General features: G+C 35.2%; 1 protein-coding gene across 1 annotated transcript in view; it reads right to left on the bottom strand.

Annotated features, from left to right (window-relative positions):
- Nucleotides 1-22,020, bottom strand: part of LOC141905573 (ubiquitin-conjugating enzyme E2 Q2-like) — a 141,334-nt gene that overhangs the window by 107,290 nt on the left and 12,024 nt on the right. The window contains exons 2-4 of the mRNA XM_074794489.1: nucleotides 21,517-21,621; nucleotides 18,662-18,766; nucleotides 12,613-12,704 (exon numbers count right to left, since the gene is read on the bottom strand). Coding sequence (XP_074650590.1) covers nucleotides 12,613-12,704; nucleotides 18,662-18,766; nucleotides 21,517-21,621 — 302 coding nt within the window. The remainder of the gene's footprint in view (nucleotides 1-12,612; nucleotides 12,705-18,661; nucleotides 18,767-21,516; nucleotides 21,622-22,020) is intronic.

Genomic DNA, 22,020 nt, shown 5'->3' on the forward strand with positions numbered 1-22,020 from the left:
AATTAAGTTTAACACAACTTATTATGCTGATGAAACGTTTTCCTTAGAAAGAATGACACAATGTTAAAATTCATAGCATTCTATTGGTTAATTTCAATTGAAATCATGGGGTAAATCTTATCTTTTATTTAAGGAATGACTGTTTCCACGAACTTTATAAAAGCGCTGCAACTGACTACACTCAGAACAAATGTTTGACCACCTATTGGGGAATACTTCTACTTCAATTATCTTCTATTATAATTATATCAAATTGAATGTAAACTTATCATGTACATGTAGGTAATTGTCAAACAGATCATATAAGCCTGAACATGAATTAGATTCATACGGTAATGTAAATATTTTGTCATATACATTTTTTAAGACAACAAAATAAAGCAGATCCTTTTCTTTGAATAGGAGCAACACCTTATATCAAAATCTGATCACTCAATATGAAGAGAATTGTTTGAACCGTTGGAGTTCACACATTATTCAAGAAAACTGTATTCAGATATATCCGTCCGATATGCACAGGTCCTTGGATAAAAGATAAGTTTTTCCAAGGGTAACTCATACCCATACAAATAGTAAATTTTTGAGATACTGAAGAGAGAATCTGGTCATTTAAAGCAAATAGAATTTCTTGGATTGAAGTTTGTATAGTATTCATAAAAACTGTATTTAGATTATCGGTCCTAGAGTTGCACAGGTTGGATAAGACACAAGTATTTTTCAGGTATAATAATGACCATCACAATCATATATTTTTGAGATGCCTTAATAGAGTATATTTATCTGAAGAGAGAAAAACGAAATGAAGTAAAATAAAATCAATTTTGTTAATCCAATTGTACTCCTACTTGGAAAGCTCTCAGAATTTAAACAATCTCATAAAGTGATGATAGGTTTCTTACATTTTTGTAGTTTGTTTTATAGACAGGTGACATGTAAATGTAGGTAATTGTCAAACAGATCATATAAGCCTGAACATGAATTAGATTCATACGGTAATGTAAATATTTTGTCATATACATTTTTTAAGACAACAAAATAAAGCAGATCCTTTTCTTTGAAAAGGAGCAACACCTTATATCAAAATCTGATCACTCAATATGAAGAGAATTGTTTGAACCGTTGGAGTTCACACATTATTCAAGAAAACTGTATTCAGATATATCCGTCCGATATGCACAGGTCCTTGGATAAAAGATAAGTTTTTCCAAGGGTAACTCATACCCATACAAATAGTAAATTTTTGAGATACTGAAGAGAGAATCTGATCATTTAAAGCAAATAGAATTTCTTGGATTGAAGTTTGTATAGTATTCATAAAAACTGTATTTAGATTATCGGTCCTAGAGTTGCACAGGTTGGATAAGACACAAGTATTTTTCAGGTATAATAATGACCATCAAAATCATATATTTTTGAGATGCCTTAATAGAGTATATTTATCTAAAGAGAGAAAAACGAAATGAAATAAAATAAAATCAATTTTGTTAATCCAATTGTACTCCTACTTGGAAAGCTCTCAGAATTTAAACAATCTCATAAAGTGATGATAGGTTTCTTACATTTTTGTAGTTTGTTTTATAGACAGGTGATTGAATTCAGAACATTTTATTTCCCTGATGAATCATTAACAAGTAATAGCATTCTATCGGATAATTCTTTTTGAAATAATAGGGTTAATCTGATCTTTCATTTGAGGAGTGACTGTTTCCACAAACAGACTACCCAGAACAAATGTTTGACGACCTATTTGGGAATACTTCTGCTTCATTTTATATTAAATTGAATAGAAATTTGTCATTTACATGTAGGATAGTATCAAATACAAGCTTGAACACAGATTAGATTTAAACTTTTATGTAGATATCTTGTCATATACTTTACTTGCGACAAGGATATCCAACAAATCCTTTCTTTAAAGTATGATATATCAGTCTAATATAACGTTCCTTATAAATTAAATGTAGCTTTATTATATACTTGTAGGGAAGTGTTAAACACATCAAATAGACGCCTCAACATTCATTAGATTTATATGGTTACATAGATATTTTGACTTATACATTTTTGAGTGCAAGGAACTATGACAAATCCTTATATTTCAATATAAACGGAACCTCATTTCTAAATCCTTCGTTTCATTTGATATATGGATATATACTTACTTACACATAGAAATGTGTAAGGAAAATAGAACAATTCAAATCCTCAAAATACATACTTTAATTAAAAGGGAAAATATTGTTCTTAATAGTCAGTTAATAACCAGTTTGCATGAAAGTAGTAATGATGATAGTAATTCGTTTGAGTCCCGAATTTAAATCCTCAAAATATATACTTTAAATGGGAAAATAACCAGTTAATAAACAGTTTGCGTGAACACTAGACTTTTGTTTAGTCACAAATCTTTGAATGTAGACAGGGGACTATAGTTTCTCAAAAAGGAGATAGGAATTCGTCTGAGTCCTGAATTTAAATCCTCAAAATACATACTTTAATTAAAAGGGAAAATATTGTTCTTAATAGTCAGTTAATAACCAGTTTGCATGAACTCTAGACTTTTTGTTGTTAAGTCACAAATATGCATGTACACAGAGGACTATAGTTCATCGTAGTGGAGATAGTAATTCATTTGAGTCCCCAATTTAAATCCTCAAAAACCCAGGAGATTCATTCCACTTTCTGGCAGTAGAATGTGTCTGCATATGCGTGTGAGCACTATGCTGTTGTGTGGTACTATATAACTAATACTGTCTTGTGGGAATGTTTGTCTTTGACCCAGTAATTATATAGATTTGCCCCCAATGAGATTTTATCACCATGATCATAGGTTCACAGAACAGTTAGTCTCAACATCAATTTGTTTCGACAAATAACAAAACAACTTCACTTTGAATTGAAGCAGAACCGTTCAAAACCTGATTATCAAATGTGGACAGAATTTCTTGCAACTTGAAGCTTCATTAAAGATCTGTATTCACATGAATCAGTCCTAAAAGTTACAAAGTAATAAATCCCCACCCAGATTGTATATTCTAGATGTCTTCATTGAGTATTCATAGAGAATAACTATTATTAAAATATTGATATTCTGTTAATATCCCTGGTTGAAAAACCATAAAAAGTTAACATACTGATTAAGTTTCATTAGGTCTATGGATGTATGAAAGTTTAACAGGGTCAATATAGAAAAGATCATACATTTCTCCAGATGGTTTTATTAGCCACATTCACAATAGTTTTAGAAGGGTCTAAATTTGACCTCACTGATTTAGAACAGACCACGGACTCTAAAATGTTTTAGTCCATGAAGAGACCAAGCATTCACCTAAGTGAAACATCTGTTCCATTCAGTTTCATTTTAAACCAAACCAATTTAGACTAAATGATCAAATATCTAGAACGGACTGAATCTGTGTGCGTGGACAGAAACATCCCAGGTCCATTCTAAATTCTGAGTCTCGGCGGTATGAATTTAATTAAAGTTAACTGGTCACCTAATCACCATCAAACTGATAAATATAGTTTTCAAATTCAATATCATTTCAATATAAGTAGAATGATGTTTATTGATCTTAAAATCTGTCAAATGTGCTGGTCACAGAATATTCGTCCTCTTTACTTGATTTGAAAATAACCTAGATTTACTATAGATTGTTGTGTCCAGGAAAATCCATTCGTCAAATCTTTTCAATAAGAAAGAGTAATAAAATGTTAAAATTATAGCATTTTATAGGATACTTTAACTGAAATCATAACTTGTGGTCTCATTATTTTATTGAGTGATTGTTGCCACAACTTTTATCAAAGCGCTGCAACTGACTATGGATAAACAATCCACATAAATGTACGTATATTCAATATAAAAAATTTTTCTTAATGGAAACTACAAAATTACAATTATTAACAGGGTTTTGATTACTTGAGGTAGATAATGCCAAATTCCCATGACCACAATTCAATTTTCAATTTACAACAGCTTTCATGAACAATAACAACCTTGATATGCTATTACTTATTGTAAAAGGTTGAAATTGGTGATTTATATCAGTAAAAGTAAAGCTGTTGTATTTGAGAAAAGAAAGTCTGCTAGGCAAACTGTATATAACATCAATGGATGTCATCCTCTAGACTAGATACCTAAAACCTCAAGCAATCATGATTGCTCGTAGCTAAAACTGACTTTACGCTAGAAAATATCTCACATCATTATCGCAAAGCCAAAGAATTTCGGTCAGTATATATAGATGTTCCAACCACAAATTACAAATGGAGAGGGATAGATAAGAAAAAAAGCCACAATACGCAATATGGAACCAGGGACATACACAACCTGGGTCGCATATATAGGACTGTATATTGGGGTACATAAGTCCAGAAGCCCACTCAAATCTCATGCCGACATATATCTTCGTTACTTTGAAACAGAACATTAAAATTGGAGTAGCTTCAAATCTCTCCTTAGAGCCTACGAGATCAATCACTCTTAATATTTAGAATCTGAACTCAAGCACATCAAACAATTCCTCTCTCAAATAGAATAGGGCCTGCTGATATATTACACTTATGTAATCTTATGTTAAAACAATGAATCCTGAGGACCTAATCAGATGCGGTATACATAAAATTCCCAGTGGTTAATAAGAAAAGGTTTTTATTAGAGAAACTGGCTGATCACTCATCATATGAATAAAAGTACACAGATGTTCCATGAATGATAAACCTGAAAGTTCATAGTTTTATCATAGTATCTTCGAAACTGGTCAAATTTTCAATTTCAATCACAGGTAATTAATTATCAGGGGTAGATCTAAGGGGGGTGAATAGGAGATAAAAATTTTCTGCGAGGGGCTTCTTCGTGTCAATATCCTCTAAGAAGATGAAATAAGAATGTTATTAGCTGCCTCAGAATCAAAAATAACAGTAGCATTGCGACTTTATTGTATTATATACCTATTATATGACGCCGTACTATGCTACGAGCAATACGAGTTTGAGATCTCCAGGTGAAGATATCATAAAATACACTTATGTACTGAATTGCTGATGACATTTTGACTGTGAAATAGTGATATTTAATACAGTTGATTGAACCATTTACGAGAGGTGCGGATCTGCACTTACTTTACCGGACCATTCCGTTGTAGATGAGTTAGTGTATCTCCACCCATTCCGCTAGGCCGTATATGTATCCGATAAACGATTATTTTCCCAATCATAACTATTTGACTTCTTTCCCAATCTGTGTCAAAAATTTCCCAAAACAGTACCATGACAAATACTTGAGAAATGACCTGCTTCCCCTAATAATCTCATCAAAATTATCAATACCTCATCCTGGCCACGGCTCAGCAGGTTGTCATAATTTTCACAGAAACCATCGCACAAATACTGTCAAATTCCACCATTTTCCCAGAGGCTTTTTCAAAATTCGAGCTAATTGCAGTCTCTTCATTACGTTTCTTGTCAGCCATCCCCCTTGAAAAATCCTAGATCTGCCCCTGATTATATCCATGCAATGACCTTAGAAACTGACACATAGAATCAGCTATTATCACAGAAAATCTGAAAACTTTCAACTCTAATACGGGTTACTCTAGGCCTATAACAAAGTCTTATCTCCATACATTATCTGGAATAAACATACTGCTAAATAATCGTTGTCTATGTACCTATTTTGTCTTATCTTAGAAATTGTCTCTTAAGTGGCTTTCACTTGGGATTTTTGGCTTACAAAGTAACATACTTGTCCGGTACCAAATTAGCTTGAATACCACACTTTCGGGGTGTTTGCACATGATTCTGCACTTAGTGAGACAGCTTTAAAGTAATCTGATACTGAAAATGATTTAAAGATGGTGCTTCCAAGCTATCATCATTATGTTGTATATATTTTAAAATCCATTCTGAACCAAATCTCCTACCTAGCGAACAGCAGTTTGACCATTTGGTGTACAACTAACTATCTAATGTCAGCGATAACCATCCAATGTCAGTGAAATACATTCATCATCACATATTGTTGATAGTTAGGGTTTAACAATGCTAATAAGTATTTTCGTTCTTTTTAGTAGCTTCTTATGCTAATAACTATTGAAAAATCGGCCACATATGTGAATAAATTACTCCAATCATCCTGGTTGAGTGTAGCGTACAAAGTACCATCTTGCTACGCGCCAAATCTGCGTTCAACCTATAGAAAATATACGGCCAGCTCAATGCCGTATTGACATGGGCTTTTTGGATTATATTACAATCATATTACGATTATATTACAATTTTCATTTCATTGATAATAGGATTTAGTTAAAACCTCGAAACGTGAGAAAAACATCTATCTAATCATCATCATTGTGATTGCACGGGCCTAACAGTCATACATTCGAGAGAGCATCATATTTCAGGCAATAGGCATTCAAAATTGCCCTTGGTAACAATTGTTGAAACTATTTGTACTAGTACTCATGAAAACACTCAGTTTGGATTAGTGTTTTGTGAGGTAGAATAAGAAGGCAAAATATCTTCTAAGAGTAATTCGTAAGAAAAATTGGTAAATAGGAGATAATTTTTTCTCAAAATATTGCCACTTTTTAATTAGATTTGTTCATTCTAACAAGCCTGAAGCTCCGTTTCTCGTCTTAAAATTATACAAATTGCAAAGATACATACAATATGTGCAGTATTTTTCAATTAACACAGACAGTGGTCGGCAGGAACAAACACTTCAGATCAATTTGCTCTTTCCCTATGAATTACGCTGAGTAGATTAAATAGACCTTTTTGCTGAATGAGATTTATTTGCAATGTCTTGACAACTAAAAAATAATAATAATGGATTGTCAACCTAATGGACATAAATCCCCAATGATACCGCATATGACTCAATATCTGAAAGCTGTTTACAATTCAAAAATTCAAAATTCAAATACGTCATGCAATTTGGTCAAAAGTTCAGAGGAAATATCCAATTAAGGAAATTAAATCTATAGTGAGTAGATTTTGGCATAAATACATAACATTATGTGCAGACATTACACACTGTAAACTGTCAATGGCCCTCTGCAACTTTATCATGTCCATGAGACCTTCTGCAACTTTAGGTAATAATCCCTATGTAACTTTCAGTGAAAAACTTTCTGCAACTTTCTCATCAAAAACTTTATCCTCCTGTAGAGGACAGCACTTCCTGAAAATGTCCATAGTCCATAGAGATCTGTCCATGCATTTTTGTCCAAGGGATTGTGCAACTTTCTGTGGAATCATTAATGTAATGCAATTATTTTGACAGCGGAAAAGAATTTTAAGATAATTTTTGGTCATTATGTCTTATTAATATGTTTTAGAAGATACTAAATCAACATTCTGGTGAAAATCAAACACTTTATAACATAAAATCATCTATAGAAATTTACATTGTTTATAAAGTTGCACAAGGTATTAAAGTTGCACAAGGGTTCATTCGTACAAACGCTACGACGGACGGACGGACAGACGGACGAAAAGTGAACGCAAGTGGGCTAAAGATTAGCGTAGTCTATTCAGAGTTAAGATATGACAATAAGAATGACATTCTTAAGCATTCACAAAATGATTGGGTATGTGACCCTGGAGATAATATGCCATTTTAGTTTGAAATTCAGGCCTCCCAGTGCCCCTTACAAACCTTAGAGGATAGTTCTTAGGTTCTTAGAGGACATGATTTGAAAGGTAGAGGACATATAGGAAAACAAGAAAATTAATTCCAATAAATAATTTGACGTCTGCGAAAAAATGTAGAATTGCGGACTTGCAAATTTGAAACCGAAGTTTTAAGAAATTTTGGGAATTATGAGATTTGGGGATTGGTTAGGTGATACAGGTCTTCGACTGTAAAAAGTGGTTTAATTTTTTTAATTAGAAATTTTCAATAGTGATAACTTGCCACCGACTTCATTCACTTTTGCCTCTAAGCTGGTCTGTAGCTTCATTGCCTCCATGGTTGAGGAAAGAGCCCTTCTGGTGTCTCCGACCACGACTTTGGAGCTTATCATGTGGCCTAGCCCGGTCGGTTTGGTTGCCACTCGATATCCTCTCGAGTCTTGGTTGAAGTATGGCCATTGTCATTTGAAATAACTTGCTTATGTAATGCTGTATGAATTATGTATGTGTTTTGTATGTTATATTTTCTTATTCTAAAATTTGTAACTTGTGTTTTGTATATTGTATTTTCTTATTTCAAAATTTGTAACTTTATTGAATTTGGGAATTTTGGGAATTGCTAATGGGGATCGTTCTCACGAAACCAGCAAAATTACCCCAAATATCGAACATATTTTCGAAAACATTTGAATATTGAAATTATAAGTTTACATATTTCTATATTGACCGCTTATAGCCGCTGATAAAATTCACGCCGGCCCTACACAGATGGCGGATAGATTGGTCATTTCACCAGCATCCCTATGTCAGGGTCTTACTTTTATTTCAGACTTCCCCATCGTGTATACATCCGTCATTTCAACCGAATAATCCAATTTACTTATCATATCTATTTCAAATACAAATGATAAGATGCATGATGCATGATTATATCAGAAGTGGGAGAATTTTATGCCTGCCACTTCTGGTATAGTCATGCATCCATTACTATTACAATACGTCTTCTCATGATATTGCAATATAATATTTCGACGTTCAAATTGGGCTCATTATATTATCACAGGAAGACATTCTACATCTTTGTCAATAATATTTGGCAAAATACCTTTTATGTGTACACATAGACCTGTGAAGTTTTGCACATCGGTTTACGGTTGAGATTTGTAAAATGATGCTGAATGGTTAAAGGGGAACTGCAGTCAAAAAATTTTAATTGGCCATTCATTTCTACTCTTGTTGTTTTTTAGAATAATGGTAGTTGAAATTTCCAATTCTTCCTAATTAACTTATATGTAAACATTGATGACGTATCCCGGCCCATAGATACACTCATTGAAGATCTCAGTTGAAAATTGCGACTAAAATACTCCTGCTGGGCTGTCAGTGAGGTCTTAACTTTTATTCATCCACTCACTGTATGAAACGTATCCAAATAATAGCTGATGTGGCATTATGCTGTAGTTTAGAACTGTTATTAGACTTTAAGTGATGAAAACACTATGAGTAGCAGCAGTAATACGTATCGAAGTGGGCCGAAATACGTCACAGCCGAGAGAAAGCGTCTGCTACGCGGAGAAAATGGCGGCGGCCAGTCACTCTACAAAACCCTCTTTTTTGAGTATAAGATGAAATGTTTTTCTGCTGTTTTGAAAATGTATTTATAAAGGTTTCTAACACATATAGATACAAAACATTTTTCACTGCAATTCCCCTTTAATATTGTTTGGGTTTCACAATGGAAACGTTTTATAAGGCGTCAAAAAATTACTAACATAATGTGTCGGTAACAAATATGCATATTTCAAGTCTGATAAAAGATTTTCGATAATCAATTTTAGGTAGTTAAATAATTGACCAAATCAAGGTATTTGCAGACCAGTCATAATGCATATTACATGAAATTTGATTGGCTCAATTCACCCTTATGGCGAACCTTCAGTGACTTTGATGCAGAGAGCTCAACTTGAACAAAATCAAAATGCATGAAAACAAAACAACAAGATGCGGTTGCATCTAAGCACGTTCAGTGAGGTGCTAAATAAAGGCACCGTATGTATAATTTCAGAATTAAAGATGGCCACCAGTGGGCCATATTTGATGATATCATGACCTAGGTAGTTTGGTCATATAATACGTCATTCCATTTCACATGCTCATATGAAAAGCTCTACATGTTTGGGGAACAATGGCTATATCAGTTGATAGCCAAAACGCGCATTTTCAAAAACCAAGATGGCCACCAGTCGGCCATATTGGATGGAACCATGACCTACATAGTTGGGCCATATGAAAGAGAGGGTTCTTACAGATCTGGACACCCAAGATTTCATGATAATTCCCGCATTTCCCTGATCCGTCATCACCAGCAAAAACGAGACACCAAGAATTCAAATTTGCTGATCAAATTATAAGGTTCCACAGTGGGGGCTATTTATCACTTCAATTCAGAGGGCATTAGAGGACACTTTTCCAAATAAGAGGATTTAAAGGACATCTGGGAGCCCTGAAAGTTGTGTAGTTTATATGTTAAGATAAAGAAAATAAACAAACATGTCTTGGTTCTGCCCACTTAACTTTTTATGGATCGAGACTCTGAAAAACTCCAGCCCTCGTCTGATATAAGTATTACACAGTGAAAAATTTTTGGATTCAAAAAGAAAAAACCCCCACCCTTGTCATCTTGGAAAATATGGGAATACGAGTTTATTTCCACTTTTTACCTTGAAAGCTAGAGGGTTGTTTGGAGGAAGGGCATTGCTTGAAAAATCTTTTTTATTCGTGACTTCAAAGTTCTAGAAGTTTTTATCGTATTTTATCTTTCTTATAGAATTATTTTGTAGTCAAATAAGACCAAAGATAAACATTTGTTTACGGTCTATGTCCAAAATTTCGTAGGGTACAGGCAGGCGCGGCAGGAAAACAATTTCATATCTTCAAAAAAATATTTTTCACAATATGAAAAAATATTCAAATAAAATTCATACGATGTCACATATCAGAGGGTGGCTGAATATTGAGTCTTGGGAATGAAACCTCTTCCAATGTATGGCCGCGGAATATATAACACCGGGGCGTAGTATTAGATCGTTTTAAATCCTGGAATTTACCACTACAATATTCAGACCTCGACCTATACAGCTATAGTTTGCTGCTTAGTATTTTCAGGTCACAAGAAATTACAATTTATTACAAATTCTATCAAACAGAAAACACAGCACTCATCTTCTGCTACGACGATTATCATACCAAACGTGCACGCGCCAAGCAGCGTTACAGCATCACCATATAGTATTCATTCTGTATGAGCGTGTGTTAGTGTGTGCAACAGTCTAATGTTCAGCACTTTTGCGCACATGGAGGCCTTGTGTAGTGAACGTTTGCTTCACTTCAATCTCAATCACCGGGTATCAAAATGAAACAATACCTGTGGCGATATGTGAAATAATTATATTCTCACCAGCAATCACCATTTAAAATTTATTCTACTATTCAACGCCCCCTGGTGACCATATATACTATACCTTGAAGCGTCTTCAAAACTTCCCAAAATAACTGGATTCCGTCTACGGACGGACGAAAAGTGAACGCAATAGCCCGCTGGGACTAAAGTCCCAAGTGGGCTAAAAAACGTACCGCGATTTTACATGAATTGGCTCAATGCCAACCTCATACTGCTGACAAAGGTAAACCAAAAAGCTCATGACAAAAAAATTCACCCGCCCTCGTCATGTCTAGAACAAGAGATCCACGGATCTTAATATCTCGGGCGCAGAATGTTGTCTTTGTAATGTATAGGCGCCACCTGATTGATGCATCTGTAAGGTTTTCCTTGAACACTTCATGGATGTGTAAAATCTGCTGATTTCGGTGAACAACATCATCGAATCTAATCAGCAATCATCACGAGGTTTGGGCCTATTCGATTGTGCGCGCATAATCTTCCGTGAAGTAGCATATCGATTGAATCTTCAGTTATTTGCATAATGAAATAGATATGGGGAGACGGAATCGATACTACGGCTATCAAATTAAAAATGAACATATAAGACTCTCCCATGACTGAGAAATGAGAAACTAGAACCGAGCAGATTAATAGATGAGAAGATTAAAAGACCGGTTTGTCTGCGTCAATCGAATATGCCCTTACATTGATTGACAGCGGGAGCTCAGCAAACTGCAGGGAGCAGTTATTTTACTTCAATGTAACGTTGTACATCGGCCTTCTAGCCGTTTTATGAAACAAAATGCTCCTTGAAATTTCTTTAAAAATCGCCACAAATTCGTCGATTTCTCTTAAATGAATGCAATATTCAAAATTCCATTTCCAACAGATTTTAGCCGCATGATAAAGCTACATTTTGCACATATACATAGTAGATTGCATGACTTCGTGTCAAAGTTATAACCCCATTTGTTCGCAAAAATTAGATTTTTGGACCAACTACAACATTTAGCCCTAGATAAAAAGGGGTTTGGATGAAAAACAAGGTATCACCTTTAAAGGGCATAAGCAAGCAATAATAAGGGATTAATATTGTGTGTGGAAACTAGTATTGTACGCCTTGTGAATTTGTTGTAATATTTGTGTACTGGTGTATTTGCATACTTGAATTTTTTGGTTGGATTATCCGGACAAAGATATAAGTTGCCAGTTTAGCAATAAAGTTATAGTTCACGTTATCTACTCATTGTGGGTGGTTTTGCCAGTTCAAGTCGGTGCTGTTGGTGATGTTATCAGGTTGTTACAGTCGACAAGATAGTTAGACTTGAAGGAACAAGAAAGGCCACCAGTCAGACAACTTGATCTGAATCAAGCCAAATTTTGGCTGGTGTCTAGGGCAAATATATGTACCAACCAAATATCCATATATGATGAAAACTTCCTCAGAACTTGAATCTGAATAAGGAAGAACGGACGAGAACAATGCCCCTCACATCTTACGGCTGGGGGAAATATCAATAGAGTGATATACTTACACAGATTCATCCATCATCTCATAATGAAGATCATCCTCAGCATCCTCCTCCATTTCATCTTCTGAGCTATCATCAATCTCCTCATTACCCGCCTGAAAGCAAAAATATCATCACTTCATGCATACTTGGAAGTTAATATAATGCTTGGCAATCAAGCAACTGTGAACTTGTACTTAGGTCAAATATAATCAATTTCAGAGATAATCCGTTTCTACAGATTCTGATTCTGTTCATGAACACTTCCTTCCGGATGATGACATCGAACAATCCTTTATATATTACAATGCAGAAGAACATATGAAGATTTGTTAACCTAAGTCAAGGGTTTAGGCGCCTGTTGGCCTGTTACGGCTACATCAGAATGGAAAATAAATGAAGTGGAAAGAAGTGAAACCGAAAATATGAAAATGATGATGGACAATTTCATCTAATTAAAATGAGCTTCCCGCAACAGGAGGTACTAACAAAAGGAAAACTACTAGCATCATTTATACTAATTAATACAGTATACCAAGGGTGATGTTCGCCAGTTGGTCCATAGCTGTTTGGGACAGCAGCCCGACGAGGGTTGAACAGAAGCCAAGCAATTAATTAAACAATACTATGGTAGCAGTTATGTGATTGCAATCATACTCCCAGACAAAATAATAAACAGGCCGATTGTTAGATCGGATGATGCTCACACCCTTACAAATTTGGCGATTCAGCTCATTAGCTGTAAGAATAGCTGTAAGAATACATTGACCATATTGGCTTCATTGGTGAAGTGGAAAACCCTGATAATCTACGAAAGATTACGAATCGACTCCCGTTTGTTCTGCAAAAGAAATGGAGAACAAAAGCGGATTGTATCATCATATGTGAAGGCCATGAGATATCAATTGAAGACATTTCTAGGGTCCTATTTCTACTATGTCTAGATTCATACAAACATAGGCTTCAGTAATGTACCATCCTGTTTAGGGAATATTTCTGATGGGATTTCCTAAATCTCAATCTTATACAAGCAATGCATGGGTCAACTCAGTTCGTAATCCGAGAATTTATAATCCGCCAACAAATAACTCAGCCAGTAAGACTATTACTAGTGTGTTGGTACTTCCAGGGTACCTTTTATTTTCCAGAATTTATGATTATCTGGTGAATTTCCCAATATTTGCTAATAATTGATATGGGCAACGGGTGGAGTTTCTAAAGCTCAAGCCATTATGCTTTTTAAGTTTCGGTTCTAACCATACAGCTCAACAATGCAAAAGCAGAGTATTGTGTATTGTATGTAACGAGAAACATAACAATCTATTACATAGATACAATTTTCCTGCCACTATTAACTATGTAATTGTCAAGCCTACTTGGATCAACCCCACTGGTGTTTCTTCTTTACCCATGGCAACAATTGGTAGTAACAGTCACTCAAAAAACCATGCTAAATCAATTCTTAAACTAAATAGGCCTACCATTGGTCTTATTGGTTAACCTATTTAACCGGTTAAAGTTTGGGGTAATGATAATGTAATTTTAGCCTATGCTTTGTTAGATTCGGGTAGTAACTCTATATTCTGCAAACAATCATTGCTCAATGACTTGGGTATTCACCTGACAGTTTAACTCGGGAAAAAGCTATCCCTGACAACGTTGATGGAAAATAACTGTTTGACTCAATCATATGTCACTAATTTGGAGTTATCCGACATCGAAGATAATTTTCAAGTGAACTGACTAATGTTTTTTCATGAAATTCATTGCCTATGACAAAAGACGAACTCCCACGACAAAGTGACATAGACGAATATTCTTATCTGGGCGACATGATATTACCCTTTATTGATGCTGAGGACTGGTTATAGATGATAATCATCGGGTATTTGAACCTTTTATATGGGTAGTCATGACAGTGGACCTTTTGCAGTTAGAGCCCAATTTTTGGGTGGGCAATCAATACAGTGGGTGAACAATCGATAACCATTTTAAGTTAGATTTACCATGGACGAATCCGCCACTGATCTTACCAACAAGAGGCCCACGGGCCTTATACCTTCATGACGCAGTAGAAGAAGATTCAGTATTCAAAGTTTTACAGAAAGATTGACATTGTAACGATGTAACAAGTTTTAAAATAGTTAAGATAGTATAGGCTATGTGGCGATAATGTTCATTTTCTGTTAATATATCCCACAGGGGCTTGTAAACTGGCTTGGATTTTACTTCCGGGTTGTTGATAATCTCGCGAGAATGGCGCTAAATTTAAACTGCAAATAAATTCAAAATATCACAGAAATACCTCTTGTTGATGTTGTTTATTTATCCACTATAGAGTTTCGATAAACAATTGGCTGTTAAGGATCAGTATCAGTAGGCGCGACGCCTTACTATATTAAAATAACAAGGGATGAAACGGCTTCGCTTTGGCCTGTGACCGTATTGATGCGGCGGAAACCACTGCGCATGCGCGGCAACTTTCCGAAAGGTAAGATCAGTTCAAGTTCAATTGATTCTTCTCAAAAACCTATGTCAAGCCAAGACAATCACACTTCTAAGGAAATTATCAATTTTTGAATTGATGTAGAAAAACTATAATGTGAAGTTTGATTGACAGCTCACTAGCGCTCGGAAGTTGCCGCGCATGCGCAGTGGTTTCCGCCGCATCAATACGGTCACAGGCAAAAGCGAAGCCGTTTCATCCCTTGTTATTTTAATATAGTAAGGCGTCGCGCCCGCTGATACTGATCCTTAACAGCTAATTTTTCATCGAAACTCTATAGTGATTAAATAAACAACATCAACAAGAGGTATTTCTGTGATATTTTGAATTTATTTGCAGTTTAAATTTAGCGCCATTCTCGCGAGATTATCAACAACCCGGAAGTAAAATCCAAGCCAGTTTACAAGCCCCTGTGTATATCCTTACATGAAAAGACAAACCCATTTTAGCTGCCCCAAAGATCACATTACATGAAAAAATGCATCAAGAATTGGTGTAGGCATCGTGCTGAAAAGAAATCCAAGATGGTTGACAATCCTGGTGGCCATACTTGAACTCAATTTTCAATAAGGGGTAGACATTTCACCTACCAAAATTCTTACACCTAGTATCATGAAAATGCATCAAGAATTGCAGGCCGTTTCGTGCTAGAAATTCATTATGGCTGACCTGGCGGCCATATTAAAAAGCCGATGACCTCCAAATACTGAAGGCATGGACAGCTTACCTACCCTGATCCTCAGACCAGAATTTTGTGATAATCCATCAAGAATTGCAGGCTGCATCGTGCAAACAAGACATTCAAGATGGCCACCCTAATGGTAGCCATATTTGATCACCAAAGACATTTTTTACAATTAGGGTGGACATCTCGCCAGAACCAATCTTCAAGCTTATTTTCAAACAGATTCATCGCAAATTACAGGCGAATTACTGTGTCGAATTCAATTCAATTCCGGAGGGCCTGACTTAGGCCTACAATAGGATTCGACTTTTTGAAAAACCAGCACAGATGCCTATTCAAATCACATTAAAAATCGTAATTAAAAGATTAAGAGCTTCTTAGTTTGATGTCCCTCTTTTCATCGAGCACGTGGTTAAAATTAATCATATAATACATATTATTACATCGAACCTCTTCAACAGCTGATACAACCGCATCATCTTAATTGATTCATATACTAAAACGCTCACTTTGAAAAAACTATGTGGTAAATCGATCTGGGATTTTTCAGTAGAATGTCAGACACTAGGTACCTTTCTTTAAAGGTTAATTCGTTGTATGTCATTAACAATCAGTTATATAATACTTTATTCATGACTTTGAAGCGGCGCGCCGCTAGCGAACGCTCCAGCAAGGTCAGTCACGTAGGCCAACGCTAACACGAAACAGAGCACGGTTTTGCCGATTAAGAGCGTCTCTCCACATAAATTAGAGGGACTGTAATGGACCATTTGTTGACACTAACCTTTAATAAACTTCGTACGGATTCAATCAAGATAATTCAACCCTATAATTCCACTATTCAACAATCCACGCGCAGCTTAAACATGGCGCCGCAATTCAATACGCTAGTCACGATGTATATATCTCTACACATATCAAAATCACACTTGAAATACAAGTGTTGACTTAAGAGAAATGATCAAAATCTAGCAATTTGATTGGGAAAATAGCAGCACTATAATTGAAAAAAGTTAATAAACCACCTCCGACTGTCTAATCATTTAAAAGCTTTGTCTTCACATGAAGCTAATCCACCTTGTCACAGGTGCACTCTGCCGCCGTTATTCGCCCATTCAACGATAAAAACTTTCCCACGGTCTTACATCATCTTATGGCCAAATCTTTGGTTTTGGCCACTAAAATTTGTCGCTGCCTTTATGGGAACAGTTCATAGCTACATACAGCCAAAGCATTTCGAAAGATGGTAAAATTAGCCCGATATTCAACGAAAATGAGCATTGTATTATAACGCTTCTGAGTGTGCTGCAGGGGATGTGTTCTCAGAATTACGTCATCAACATCACCGCGCAAACACGAGCGTCCTGTTGCTAGGGCCGTTGCTACAGGCTTTTCTCGAGTTTGGATGAAGATATTAAAAAAAATTTTTCATGAGACTACTATAGATGCATACGGTGAATGTTTTATACAAAAAAGATATGATTTAAAAATTTTTTCAAAAACTCTTCATGACCCCTTTAACCCTTTCACTGCCAGTGTTTTGTAATCAATAAACCCTCTCCTGCCACTTGTAATCAGTGGTTTTTGTAGGTATAACATACAACATATTTAATTAGCTCCATGGCTTTTACTACTGAATTTAAGTCAGGACAACTATATATGGTTAGGAAGTAAATATACTAAGCTATCTAATCCCACCAAAAAGTGATGCAGTATAAACTAGGTCAACCAATGACGTCTTCAAGATGGCCGCCAAACTCAGTTCCGTTCGAGAAATGAAATTTCAAACTCATACATCATGTTACAGTAAGCAAATATATGATTATTTTCAATCTAATACACTAATATGTAATGATTTCTTCACAATAAAGTATATTTCACGTTTATAACCATGGTAATTCAGTTTTTATTGATTTTTTTGTGCCAGAATATAGTCACTTCACTGAGAACAAAATTCTAGGATTTTGAACACATGTTCAATTTTCAGTCAAGACTCTTTTCAGGGTGCCATATTTTTAAACAAGAATAAGGACACAAGGGAATGTTACCACAAAAATTATGACCAGCTGGCTGATTTCCATTACTGTTATAATCATGATCAACGTTGCCATGGTTATTGTCAACATCATCACCCTCAAAATCCAAACTATCCTCAACAGCAAACGATGAATACTCTTCTGACGCTTCATCACTCAGATGTCCAAAATGTGGTATCATTCTGATCAAAAATATCAACGACTTGGTCCAACCTTAGTCGCTTTGTTGTTCTAGCATTATCCATAAGACAATAAGCACACTTGTAAATACACATCAAGTCATTTTCTAAGTGTAAATATAATGTAAAAGCGGACGTTTTTCAATAAAAACTCTGCGACCTAGAAGTTGAGTTTGAGTCTGTACTACCGATATAGTTCTACCAATATCCGTCAGGTGCAGACAGTTATAGGGTTAGGGTGAACAGAGTTACAATTTGAATATACAATGAAAATGAGAAGAGTTGGCACAATTTTTTCAGGAATACGACTTTCAATCTATCTTACTAGCATTGGCATGAGGTCCTCGACGTCAACCAATGCTAAAAATTGAGGTGTCAGGGGAGGGTGGACGGCGCACAGTGGACACAATGAAATATACAGGGGAGACATAAATATAACATTTTTAGTACTGGAATTGGTATTTCAGAGATTTTAAAAACATAGATAGCCATTGTTTAGCTGGATTCATACCAGAATGGATGACTTTTGAGTAACCAGCAGTCACAACGGCATCAAAAAGAGATTCCATCTTAAGACGCTTGGCTACGCTCGAATAAGGCCTACAAGTATCTACCAACAATAAAACAGATGGGTTTGTCAAAAAAATAACCCATTAGTAATACATACCCGGTTTGAATGGTTGTATACATCAATAAAGTTTATCTCATCAGGAATAATGACATTATGCATTCGGCATAGCAGAGTCACTAACAGCTTAATTTGTTTCAGTATCTGCAAAAGCACAACACAGATCATTTAATAATTCAACTGTGCCTTCTTAGGCATATGTGTGCACCAAGAAGAAAAGATAAGCGATTTATACATAATTGTTTCTGAGAAAACCCTTCATGGCAAACAATATATCATATATATATATATATATATATATATATATATATATATATATATATATATATATATATATATATATATATATATATATATATATATATATATATATATATATATATATATATATATATATATATATATATATATATATATATATATATATATCTAGAAGTTTAGCACTCGCGATCCCCGCGCACGTGGAAGCCTTGTGTAGTGAACGTTCGCTTCACTTCAATCTCAATCAACATAATCACAGTATTAAAATGAAACAATACCTGGCGATATGTGAAATAATTATATTCTCACCAGCAATGAGCATTTAAAATTCGCACATATATGGCACCTAGTCCAATGAAACGTCCGCCATCAATGGCTTTCCCATAATTATTTTAGTAGCGCCAGAATTCCCTATATCCAAAAAAAACAGCCAATCACATTCGCTCGTAGCGACGACGCCCCCCAATCAAGGTCATTGCAATTTTATACGCAAGAGCTAAGAATTTTCCCGCCAAAAACAGTTTTTCGTCTAATTTAAACTTAAGTTGACCATGTCATCGACGGAGGTTCGTCATGTCTTCAATCGCATCGATTATACGTCGTTTAATCCGAGAACCGATGAAAAAAATGCTCACATAAAAAAACGTACTGCGATTTTACATGAATTGGCTCAATGCTAACCTCATACTGCTGACAAAGGTAAACCAAAAATTCATAAAGAATTGAAGGCATCGTGCAGAAAAAAATCCATCTTGGATTTTTTTTCAGCCATACTTGACCTCAATTTTCAATAAGGGGTAGACATTTCACCTACCAAAATTCTGACACCTAGTATCATGAAAATGCATCATGAATTGCAGGCCGTTTCGTGCTAGAAACTCAAGATGGCTGCCCTGGTGGCCATATCTGAAAGCCGATGACCTCCATATACAATAGGCATGGACAGCTTACCTACCCTGATCCTCACACCAAATTTTGCGGAAATTCATCAAGAATTACCGGCTGCATCGTGCAAACAAGAAATTCAAGATGGCCACCCATAATGCAGCCTTATTTGATCACCAATAACTTTTTTTACAATCGGGATGGACATCTCACCAGACCCAATCTTCAAGCAAATTTTCGAAGAATTACTGCGTCGAATTCAATTCAATTCCAAAGGGCCTGGCTAAGGCCTCTGCAATAGGAGTCAATTAAGATTCGACTTTTTGAGCAGCACAGGTGCCTATTCAAATCACATGTGATTCAAAAATTCAGAGCTTCTTAGTTTGTTGTCCCTGTTTGCATCGCACACGTGGTTTATATTATTGTTTACACTGAATGCCAAGCAGGTGTCAGGTTACAACGGCCTGATACCAGAAATTTTGATTAAGAATTCATATCTGAGAGAAAATGTACACCAAAACCTAAGTCGACATTTTATCAAACCATTCAATTTTTATTGCTGAAATATATTGCCCTCTATAACCAGTATAAAAACCCTCAAAATGTGTGTCAATACACTGCTTGTTGATTGGCTTGATTTCTCTCTGTTTCTTGACTGAATTGAGAGAAATATAACGTTCCATTTCTCTCAACTTATCAACAGCCATGTGTGTCGGGAAATATCGTGTGTGAACCAAGCATAATGCTGCAGAGAGGCCGAATTGGAGGAAATAAATTGGATTCAATGTTTTTTGCAGAATAAAGTCAATTGGATTTAAAATTCAATTGCATGGGTAATTTGCACATCAGAATCCACAGAAATCGACCTTGAAATACAGTGTTTTATCATTGAATAAACCCAGAGGTAAAACACCAATACCACTGATCCCGTTTCACATAAATACCTGCTGATATTTTCCCACAATGATTTGAATTAAAAATCAATGAAAATCATGCTTTTTATTTTATCTTTTTTGAAATAAGAAAACATCATTTTATAGATATTAACCTAAAAACTAATGGCTTCGTATTTTCTTTTATTCCGGAATGAACATACACAAGAAATCAATCATACAACTTTTGGTGAAGCCGAAAGTAACCAGTAATTGGGATTATTGTTCACATCTAGGGTAACTCCACGTAATTTCGGAAAGGTATTTTCGGATGCACTGTTTTGACGGATGATTTTCGGCATGAGTAAATGCGCTGAGAGGCGGATATTTTTACAGCCAGATATTTCTATTTATTACTCCAGAATCGATTTAAAACATATTTATTAAAATTACTTACCAGTTGGAGACATTTACAGACACAACATAATTTCGGAAGCCCAGGTTACGTAATTTGGAAATGGTCAACATAAATTCGGAAATGCAAATATTTGTTACTTTTGTGTCTGTACTATATGAAACTAGGCCAAGAACATAGTTGGGTCATACTTATCGCTTCTACGGGGGTGGTAGCATTATTGAGTAACAACTGGTTAGATCAGATACTTCTATGGATAACACACCATTTGGGTTCGAATCCCATGAATAATTATTTTTTAATGGAGCAGAAAAATCTCTACAACTTACTAGATGGTTGATATATTATGAAAAAATTCGAATTTTGTCCGTTAGTGTTCATCAGGATAAAAGGAAGACCTTTGAAAGTGCAACAAACCACAAACCACAGCTGCAATCTATCAGATTATGTCAGCAACCTACATTGAAATTATCTGGAGTTGTTTCACAAAGTTCAGTAATAGCAGAGGAGACAATGGTATCTTCAACTTCAGCAAACCAAATTGGCGCCGTTTGTGGATATGTTCCCTAGAAGGTGAAGAAAAATGAATGTGTGATATGGAAAAATATATGTATCTCAATGACTGTACACAAATTGAAAATTAAAGGCCCTATGGTTCAAACTTTTAAATTTTAGCAAAATGAACAGGAACTATCAGTCCAGGGACACCATGCCCACTTGAAAGTGGTCTGAAATGCTCAAAAATCTGACAATTACATTATTAAGTTTTCTCTTAAAATCTATTCTATTTTCTTTCATTTGAATTCATTTTATTATAGTCGTTCTAAAACCTCTTTAAAAATATTCATTTTAAATCTCAATCACCTAATTCATTTAAAGCCCCTCATGATAATCTATGATTCATAAGGACTTCATTTTAGGCGTCAAACCCACGAAGTTGCACCATGAAATTCCAATATTGATAT

Source organism: Tubulanus polymorphus, chromosome 5 (assembly GCF_964204645.1).
Source record: "Tubulanus polymorphus chromosome 5, tnTubPoly1.2, whole genome shotgun sequence".
NCBI lineage: Eukaryota > Metazoa > Nemertea > Palaeonemertea > Tubulaniformes > Tubulanidae > Tubulanus > Tubulanus polymorphus.